Genomic DNA, 11,234 nt, shown 5'->3' on the forward strand with positions numbered 1-11,234 from the left:
TACTGGTTGGAAATATCGTGCAATTACTAGAACAAAATTTAAAAACTTCATAAAAACCATAAGATTAAATCAAATTTGGGAGTTGTAGGCAACAGCTAAACACAAAAAAAATAATAATAGGTTTGGTTGTTGTAGGTTGGGCATTGTAGGGCATATTATTCATTTGCCATTATTGGACTTTTGTGCATACTAGTTAAAATGTTGTAAACATTAATTTCTTTCAATATTTTTTCTTTATGTAGGAGATTTTTAGCCGTAGGCTAGTTCATCTCCATTTTCTTTTAATAGAATCAAGAATCTTATTATTCCCTTCAGCAATCGTGGGAATGGGAGTGATGGGACTGTAACTGTAGATAGCAGTGGTGGGGAGACTTGGTGACTAAATCTGGATTCTGTAGGTCATGGAACGGTGTGATAGGTGTGGCAAATCATCCATTTCTACCTTTTTATTTTCCAACCTTTTAGCTGTTATCACTGTTGCTTTGACAGTCATAGGGGACATAGGGGTTCAACAACTTTCCTTGCTGTCGGCACTTTGGAGCGGAATTCATTTGACCGCTTTGGTTGTTGTTCTGTGATGTCAGATCAATGTATCTTCATTGATGCGGTGTGAACAGTGATTTTTCGCATGATTATGGTCTCAGTGCGGATTTACGTAGCTCTAAGAGACAAATCTGCTTCCGGCTGAAAATTTTCTCAACGAAGTAATAATCCCAATTCCATAAAATTTGTTTTTTTTTTATGCCTGAGATTACGAAAATCTTTATCTGGCCTTTCTTTTCAACTCCATAATTCTTCATTAAGTTTTAATACATAACTTTCACTGGAAGTTTAGTCGAATTGCAGACATTTTTTTCTAATATGACGCTATTCAAATATCGAAATATCCAGTCTTCAAATCATAAGCTGTAATCAATCAGTGTGTGGCTTGTTTACCGATTTGACAAAACAAAAAAGTGAATTAACCATCGTGACATGATTATTTAAAGAAAAAGAAAGGGAAACTAATATCCCTTCGAACGAGAAATCAGAACATCTGAAGATAAGAGGTTGATTCAAAAGATTTCAAGTTCATTCGAAGATAATATAATATTATTTTATTCAGTTTAAAATACGATTTAGGTTTGATGCTCAAAGATTGAATTCAAGCTGCTCAAAAGGAAGAAATGGTTATTTATCGGAATTAATAAATATAAAAAAAAAAAAAAATGTAGAGTAAGTGATCCAGTTTTCAACCCTACACTACAACAAAGTCTATAGTTACGAATACTTTTTTGCAGAAAACATTTATTTTCAGTATAACTACGCTTAATACCATGTCTCCCTCCCCTTGGCTAGTTTTTGCACCTTGCTGTTGGTGGGCGGGCTTAATTTCATGCTAGTGGAATGTTGGAGACGGTGGGTTTGTGGCCGACGTTGCTGGCTCATGCCGCGATAGAATGGCGCCATGGGCGGGCAATGAGGATTACTGAGCTTCCCCTCTCTGATAAACCACTGCATGAGAGAACAAAAGATCTAGTCCAGCAGTGATAGTATCACACTTGTTACTCCTTTTATTGAGAGCCGCGTCGTGGTACGCTTACGTATAGGCACTGACGTTGGGTGTGATACTGGCGGGTTTTGCCGCAAATCACTCTTATTTTATTTATTTTTATGCAGATAGATTTATTTGGGTGTGCAAGGGAATTATACTATTGAAATATTTCAGAAAGTGCCCAACGGTGCTCCTTCTATTTGCGTGACAAGCTTTCATTGTTGTTTTCATTGAAGTATTACTCAGGGAACAATGTTATACATCATTTTTGTACTTGGTATTGTAACTAATCTTATATGTGCTTCATTTTGATTTGGGATAAATGTTTGAACTATGGCTCGGGATTTCCACTGTTGCGTGCTTCTATTGTGATATATCCATACGTAATTTTGTGGGACGACATAGTGGAAACGTGTGAGCGTAGTTGGAGCATATACCCCATATAATTTAAAATCAGCTAGGAAACTAACTTCAAAATGAAGCATTTTAGTCACTTGAGGGTGTCACCTGGGTCGAACTAAGATATAATAAATAGGTATAGGTCAAAATCAAAAGTACTTGAAACACGTTTAATTTTAGATTACAAGCACAAGTGCAGGTACTTAATAAAGCATGGGTTATGATTGATTAGGTGACTTAGAGCTTTTAATAATTTATTAATTAGGCTAATGAGATATCATAACCATCAAATGAATTTAAATAATAAACTTCAGAAAGTTTAATGACATTAAGTAGATTAACAAAAGAATTAGGATGCGGGTGGTCCGCTTAGGGAGGCAACTAACCTTTATAGTTGTAGAATAAATCTTCTTATTTAGTATTGAATTAAAAAAAAAAAGAAAACGCAGGCAGACCAATAGCATTTAGCAGATTAACAAGGAAAGGAATAGTTTAGGAAAAAAGTAAAAGTAGAGTTATGTGACAGTTATTAGCTTTTAAACTTTTGGAGGTATTGTATTCCCCTGAGTTTGTTGTACTCGATTACTATATAATTCTCTCAATACGCGAAATCTCTTATATATGCGATTAAAGCATTTGAGTTAACTTATTTCTTAGTGTTCAAGTACTTACATTTGTAAACAGCAATCAATGTTAATCTATGAACTAAACCATACGTAAAATCGATCTTTCCTTATGTGGTATTGATGCATGTTTAACTTTTCGCGGCTTTCGGAATCAACGCGCCTACGTCTACGGAGCTTACGCAGAAGTGATTTGCAATGCGGTAGAGCTCACCAAAAGTTTTTTTTTTTTTTTTTTTGAGCTTCTGTAGTATAGAATTTGTTCGGTACGGTCGCGAAATCTTGAAATGATTGATACGTGCGGTAAAATAACTAAATTGAAACAAAGCTCAACAGTAAAATAAGTAGAATATTTAGGGAGGAAACCAAAATTAATCAACTTGCCAACATAGGCTATCACATTTATTTTGGTGGCACTCTTTAAGTGATAATAAGTTGTTTTTTTTTCTCTACGGTTGTTTCGCGTGGCGTTCACAATTTGCGCGATTTTCGTATCTTACGTAATTTAGATGTTTAACTATAAACGGTTTCACTGACTCGAGGTCGTTCCTTAAGCGGTGTTGGTACAGGTTAAACCTTTGCCGACTGTCGGATTCAACGCGCCTACGTCTACGGAGCTTACGCAGAAGTGATACGCAATTCGGTAGAGCTTGTCAAACGCTTTTGAGCTTATAGAATTTGTTCGGTGCGGTCGCGAAATCTTGAAATGATTGATACGTTCTTTAAATTAACTAATTTGATACAAAGCTCAGTAGTAAATAAGTAGAATATCTAAGGAGGAAACCAAAATTAATCAACTTGCCAACATAGGCTATCACATTTATTTTGGTGGCACTCTTTAAATGATAATAAGCCTTTTTTTTTTCTCGCTTCGGTTGTCTCGCACGGCTTTCGGAATTCGCGCGGTTTTCGTAACTTACATAATTTAGATATTTCGTTCGAAACGGATTTACTTATTCAATCGGTTTACTACGCGGATGTATCTACGCGCACACGTCACAGCATTTTTTCTATAACTATCTTGAAACAATACATACGGAATCCAGTGTTCAAGCGGCCAACATAGGCTAGTCCTTCTGCTGTATTGTCAAAGATAGAAGCAAAATTTATTCAAATGGGTCAAGTCTTGAAAATTAAGCTGTCACGCAGCTCCAGCTTGATACCAATAAAAAAAAAAAAAAAAAAAAAAAAAACTACGCTTAATGCCATGTCTATCAAATATACCAGGTGACTATAAATATAATCAAATTTACTACCATTCTTTCAAAACTACTATGCTTACTCAAACGGCATAGTAGTTTTGATAAAAAAAATAGTAAAATTAAATTAATTACGTTTCGTATTTAATTTAAACCACCAATATAGTATTTTTGATAATGGATTTTGTTTCTGTGTAGGGCTAACTCAAATTTGAAATAAATGTTCATGGCTTCAATCGCGTAGACATATTATGAAAAATGTGCATGGAAATAAATTTGGCCAAGAATGAAAATATTGAAAATTGAGTTAGGGCCAATTAGGGAATCTCTTGGACCAAAAACTGACTCACATAACCTATTCCCTTATTAGAAAAAGCGGTAAAATCCGCATATTTTTCAAAAATCTGTTATCTGTATATACAGATATATGTATCAAAATATTGATAAAAAAATCTGTATAATTACAGATAAATCTGTATATGTGGCATCACTAGCCGCGCATGGTCCTTGCTGATAGGTAGATTTCTTTGTGCTGGTTTTACTGCATGCTAGGAGCTGTTCGGTAAACTATCGGCAAAAACGGTTCAGATTCGATTACTTGTATGTTTGTGTCTCATGTGTTGGGTGAAAATTAAAATTGTTCACTTTTTCCTACCTTTTGAGACTCGATCTTTTAAACATCCTGCATTTCCTTCGTGGCCTATTTTTCCTAGACTTAACATTACTTTTCTACTTAAAGGTCTCACCGTACCTCCTTGGTCGTTGCTTGTGGATTATCAGCCGTTACTGCGATTGTAACATATACGACCAGCAAACCCTTCAGCAAGTGATAGACATTACGATCAACAGCATGTCACCGGAAAAGCCAATTGTGTTGAAAATCACAGCAGCCAGGTAAGATTACTTTTGCTATTACTCGGTGTGTCACTGACCGATTTGATCCGGATTTGATCCGGAAAGGTTGGAGGAACTAGAATAAGGTGTCATTTTCTTACCATAAGCGTACCAACATTTTCTTCATGCATGTTGTCGCCGCACGAGGGGCTCAACACTTCTCCTCAATTTCGCTCCGATAGTAATCCGAAGTTCCCGAAGGTTCACCACTGCCAGCGGCTTCGTCAGGGTGTCCGCTTCCATCCGTTCGTTCGGACAGTACTCGGTGAAAAAACACCGCTCGCCACAAGATGTTTTACAAAGCAGTATTTGGTGCCAAAATGTTTAGAACAGCGTGTACTCCAATCCGTAGAAGTTAGAACAATGGTTATTTCTTAATTTGTCGACATCAACAGACTCACTGTAGCCCTAATTATCGCGCAAAATACGACCGTATCCTTACCGTAAAGTCCTTGACGCCTGTCGACAACGTAGATCTTTTACATGGGGTACAAATTACAACAACTAGAAAAGGCTTCGCATATACGTTGAAGAAAGTGACAGTCAGCACTCGAGCAGATCTACAAGTAGATTTTGAGAGCATCTGCTTACGATAGTCGTGAATTATCCTCATAAACTGAAACAGGATACACCAAAGATACACCCAGATCTTACTTGCATATCCATTGACATTCCTGAAGACAATTTGCCAAGGTGATAAACTCGGCTTCGGTACTCGACAGCGCCAAGTTTGCTTGCTTCCTGCAGCTAAATTTGTTTTATTTCGTCAACCCAGTGAGCCCACCTTCAATGTTTGAACATGAATCCAGTAGTGGAATTCCGATCAGAAAACTTCACCAGTTGCCCCATTGATCCGCTCGCCATTGGAACTCGTGACGTTTTGGTCTTCTCCATCCCAAACCGTACAAGAATCTTTATGATGTACGACTGCTGCCGCCAATTGATGAATTCCAAGAAACGCGAGAGAACTTTACTCGGTGACTTTAAAATTCTGCTGCAAACTTTAACCAGCATGCAAGCAATGGTGAGATCGTCTACGTACAGCAGCACTACTGCAAATCTAATATAACTATCGAGGAATTACATCGTTAAGTGCCGTTTCAAAGCTATTCGAGCTAGTGATTATGGAACCGTTGCTGTCCCATTGCAAGCAGTATTTGAGTGCTGATCAACATGGGTTTACTGTCGGCCGCTCTACAACTACCAATCTGCTGTGTCTCACATCGTATATAACCGAAAGCATGTCGGATCGGGTTCAAACGGACGTTATTTATTCAGACCTATCCGCAGCATTCGACAAGTTGAACCATGCTATTGCGATTGCTAAACTCGGCAGGCTCGGTGTATGCGGTAATCTTCTGAGTTGGTTTCGATCATATCTTACCGGTCGGCAACTAAAAGTTGCCATAGGAGATTGCAGATCAGCTAGCTTCTTCGCCACATCAGGTATACCTCAGGGAAGCCACATGGGACCGTTAATTTTATACTGTACTTCAACGACGTGCATCTGGTCATCGAAGCTCCTCGGTTATCATATGCAGATGACCTCAAAATCTTCCTACGAATCTGCTCCATTGCTGACTGTCACTTTCTTCAACGTCAACTGAATGTATTCGCTAGTTGGTGCAGGTTAAACAGAATGGTAGTGAACCCAGTCAAATGCTCCGCTATTACGTTCTCACGAAAACAACAACCGATAATATTCAGTTATGATCTGCTTGGCTCGACAATCGAACGCGTAAATCAGGTGAAAGACTTGGGTGTGATCTTTTTTTTTTTTTTTTTCTTTGGTTTGTTTTTTTCCGTCGATCTAGTTTTCCGTGCTGAGCACCAATGCTACCGACGTGCCAGGAAGGCAGCTCCCACACCTGGACCCTACCTATCGACCCATCAACTCATGAACCGGGGACCAACGGCTTTACTTCCCATCCGAAGGAAGGCGTGATCAGAGATGTTATGCCTCAGAACATCCCGGCGGCGCCGACTGGGATTGAACCCAGGCCTGCTGGTGTGAGAGGTAATCACGCTTACCACTACACCACCGGCGCTGTTAGGTTGGGTGTGATCTTGGATTCGCAGCTTTCATTCAAGCAACACATTGCATATGTTGTTGATAAGGCGTCAAGAACTTTAGGGTTCATTTTTAGGATAGCTAAAAACTTTACTGATATCTACTGTCTAAAATCTCTCTATTGTTCGCTTGTTCGATCGACGCTTGAGTATTGTTCAGCGGTTTGGAACCCAAACTACAACAACGGTGCCGAGCGAATTGAATCTGTTCAACGTCGCTTTCTTCGTTTTGCGTTGCGTAGATTGCCTTGGAACGATCCGTTACGAAAGCCGTTGTCAACTTATCGACCTAGAACTTCTCCGGACTAGAAGAGACACAAACAGAGCCCTAACCGTGGCCGATATCCTACAAGGAAGGACAGATTGTGAGGCTATCCTGAGGCAAATTGACCTGAATGTTCAACCCTGACCGCTTCGTAATAACCTTATGCTAAGACTGCCTCTACGTCGCACAAATTATGGAGCGTACGGTGCGATTTGCGGACTGCAGAGAACATTCAACAGAGTTGCATCTGTTTTCGACTTTCATCTCTCCCGTGATGCGCTTCGTCGAAAGTTTTCTTCTGTTTTTCGCCGGCAGGAGTTAAGATATTGACTATAAGATATACGTTTTTTAATGTTTTTTTTTTTATGTTATGACCATGCTTGAATGTATTTTTTTTACCATAGTTGATAAGGTTTAAATCATTGGGGCTTCATCCAGCCTGTTGATGTTAAATAAATAACAATATATGAGCCTTAGAGCTGAAGAGAATGAAGCGTGTACGGTAACAGATATTGGAGCACGCGCAGAAGACGACCAAGGCCTCCCGGAAATCGAGAAGATCGGTCGGTTGAAAAACAGTAAGCCGCTGGTGTTGGTGGATAGTTACAAAGATTTGGGAAAAGGAGCTATTACCGGAGAAGTAGATGGACGGTATCGTGTGTCCAATCTACAAAAGTGTCCCCAAACTAGATCGCTGTAACTACTACGCGATCACACTGCTGGTACTCTCTCAAATACTATGCCGCCGTCTATCACCGATTTCAAAGGAGTGCATGGGGCAATACCAGTCAATATTCATGAGTGCTCGCGCTACCGGAGACCAGATTTTCGCGATTCGGCAAGCTTTCTTTAAATGCGCCACTATAACGTGCCCACACATAATTTGTGCATCGATTTTAAATCCGCATACGACACAATCAAACTGGACCAGATATGGCAGATTATGCACGAATGCAACTTTACAACGCCGTGGTTAAGGGATTGAACGCGTCCTGAAGACCGCGAAGAAACCAAACCCTATCCTGAACTTTCGAACCGTGCATACTGCTTCATGATACCGGTGAGATAAGCCGCCATGTTGTTATCACTTACACACCGTTGTTTACTGCGCCTCGGGAATTTTAGCACCGCCGAGCAGTTCGCAAATAAGTAACCGAATGCGCTCAAATGTTGGCACGATGAATCAAAATGTTACGTGGAATTAATTAAAATTGATCATTTGAACCAGGTGAACACTAAAATGGTCTATGTTTTTCCCATTTTCAGATCAATCTACGGGTTCTGTACAAACCTGCGTGAATGCAACGATGAGCGAAAGAGTTTCCTAGTCCCCAAATTGGAGCCATTCTTCGAATGTATCATGCCACTATTCAGTCAATCACAGAATACCGTTCAAGGTCTTCTACTGGAAACATTGACGGCCATAATCTCGGTAGGTTTAATCAAAGTTCAATCTTTTATCCATCTTTTATAAAATTAATCACCTTTTCTGGCTTGCAATAGTATGATGCTAACGTAACGGCTGCCATTTCGAGTAAGGTTGTATCTCTCACCATTGCTATGTTCCTCAAATACCACGACGATCGGTTCATATTAGAAATGGTGCAGGACATTCTTAAGATTCTGTCACAAAATCCCTACTGCTTGATGCCTCTGCAGGAAAAGATAATCCCGACGATCATCAGCATTCTCAATTCCGAAGGAGCCCAAACATCCACCATGCAAGATATTGCACTGGACATTTTGGGTACTGTAGTCAAGTATTCCAGAGGACCACTCAGTAACATCATGGTCGAAAGCGCTTTTCCCGCCGCCGTGCATTGTATTCTGCGAAGTGAAGATCACTCCGTCATGCAATCCGGAGGCGAGTGCCTGCGCGCGTTCCTCACCGTCGATCCCGAGCAGATTTGTGGCTACAAAAATGGTGAAGGTCTAAACTACATCATGCAAGTTACGACCATGCTATTGAACCCAATGAACACCGAATCGACTGCTGCATTCATCGGTCGGTTGGTAATTACCATAATCACCAAAGTGGGAAATCTGCTGGGAGAGAATGTCGATCTACTGTTGAAAGCAGTCATCAGTAAAATGCAGCTGGTCGAAGCATTGAACGTTATAATGAGCCTGGTGATGATCTTCGCACATTTGATTTTAGTGCAAATGGACCCTGTTCTCACCTTCCTGAGTACTGTTCCCGGACCGACGGGTGAACCAGCAATGACCTTCGTTTTTGCAAACTGGCTCAGCCGGCAGCACATGTTCTACGGGTCGTATGAAAGAAAGGTCAGCACAATGGCTCTCTGTAAGTTGTTTGAATATGGCGTAACGACCAAGGACGAGAGATTGAACTCTGTAATGATCAAAGAACCGGTGGTCAATCCTAATCAGGGTAGGAGAACCCGATTGGCTGCTGCTAAGTCGCAACAGGAATGGGTCGATGTTCCGATTCTGTTGAAAATTTTCAAGCTTCTTGTGAACGAACTTTCCAATCTGAAGGAGGCTAAAGAAGCACTAGTGCAGGGCGATTCAGCAGATTCTGACAGCGAAACAGAAGATGGAAAGGCTATCAATTTCACAGCAGCGATGCTCCTTGAGGATGGTTAGTTCATAAGCTTGATTTGTTACGTGGAATAGTGTTTTTTTTTAATATATTTCTCTTTCAGATGAAGATGATGACGACGATCAGCAGATGATGCAAGAGCTTATGCAAAATCCAATCTTCCAGTGTGACATGGAGGAGTATTTGGTCGAATTTGTGAAGAGTTTCAGTCGAGATGAACATTTCCGTGTGTTTCTGGAGCAGCTGGAAGATTCGGAAAAACTTATCCTCAATGGTTTCGGAATCAACGTAGCTTGAATGCATGTTTTGAATGCAATGAGAAATTATCAAAATGGATTAATATTGCCCGACACATAGTGTGGGCTCATGTTATTATTATCCTGTATACTCCCTTACGTTATGTTTTTAAATCCAAATAAAATGAATCATCTTTAAACTAAAAAAATCAACATTTGGTATGACATTCCCTAACTTATAGTACGTTCAGACTACAGAGTTATAACATGTTATAGTGCTATCTTAATGGTGGTTTCTGTGTTGCAATTAGTTGACAACCGTTATAACCTGTTATAACTCTCCAGTCTGTACAGCGTTTAAAGCCCCTGCACCCAGAGACGATGTTATAACTGGGGGGACGTGCTGTCAAATTAGCCTACTGATCATTCGTGTATGAAACTGGTTCCAAACGTAAATAAACTTTTTTACTTCTAGTTTGACAGATAACATCAGGGGTGTGTGGATTCATGCAGAACATGCAGGGGTGAGTGAAATAACTTGGGACTGCTTGGGACCGTTGTTCTGGTACTGAGTGAGCCAAAAATAATAATGATTTTCTTCGGGACCCAGTGGTCTTAGAGTTACCTCATAGATATTACACTGAAGTCTTTTTTTACACGGTTTTTTTTCACGGTTTTTTGCGATTTACACGGTACGTTTTTAACGATTTCTCGATAACGATACGTCCTATCGACTTGATTCCAATCACATTTTCCGTTTCAAGCTATAGGTTATCGAATGGCATACTTTAAAAAAAAATCACAATTTGGTATAAATACAGAATTTTTTTAAATATGTCTATATGGACCATAGCATGCTATAATTACAAATGACATCAAAATCCGATTTTTTAAACATGTGACAAATCAAAATCTTGTAGGTTTTTTTTTTACACGGTACCTACGTATCCCCCGTGTAAAAAACGACCTGAGTGTATTTAAACTTATGGCAGCAAATTTTCTGTCCTCTTGTCGGAAATAATCTTTGTTACTGGAAGTAATTATTATTATGTCGTTTTCGTTTTTGCGGTGTAGCTACACCGGTGCTACACTGCCGTACACCGAAATATTTTAGGGTGTAGATATAGGATGCACCTTTGTTTACAAACAAATGATGTTGAGCTGTTAAAGACTCGCGCTTATTCGTGCTTACACTACACCAGTGCTACACCGCAAAAACAAAAACGACATTAGTTTGATCAAAAAACTTCTATTTGAAATGATGGTCTTGATCGTAACGAAAAAAATGATAGTCAAAAAAAATCAAAGTTTATTTTCATGAGCAGCTAAATATCGCAGTGGTACATGCTTGCTTGGATCAGATGTAATTATCTGATTTCTAATTTCAATTAATCACTTTTTAAAAGCATTACAGATTTTGAAATGTTTTTGATTTCCCAAGGAATTCCCCT

The 11,234-nt window shown here is 39.5% G+C and overlaps 1 protein-coding gene across 1 annotated transcript in view; it reads left to right on the forward strand.

Annotated features, from left to right (window-relative positions):
- Ipo9 (Importin 9) overlaps positions 1-9,964 on the forward strand; it is a 20,098-nt gene extending 10,134 nt beyond the window's left edge. The window contains exons 6-9 of the mRNA XM_065234931.1: positions 4,495-4,649; positions 8,251-8,416; positions 8,488-9,586; positions 9,651-9,964. Coding sequence (XP_065091003.1) covers positions 4,495-4,649; positions 8,251-8,416; positions 8,488-9,586; positions 9,651-9,844 — 1,614 coding nt within the window. The 3' untranslated portion in view covers positions 9,845-9,964. The remainder of the gene's footprint in view (positions 1-4,494; positions 4,650-8,250; positions 8,417-8,487; positions 9,587-9,650) is intronic.
- Positions 9,965-11,234: the final 1,270 nt, after the last annotated feature.

Source organism: Ochlerotatus camptorhynchus, unplaced genomic scaffold, assembly GCF_037179485.1.
Source record: "Ochlerotatus camptorhynchus isolate MF236.1 unplaced genomic scaffold, CSIRO-AGI_Acam_v1.1 ptg000447l, whole genome shotgun sequence".
In the NCBI taxonomy this organism is placed as follows: Eukaryota; Metazoa; Arthropoda; class Insecta; order Diptera; family Culicidae; genus Ochlerotatus; species Ochlerotatus camptorhynchus.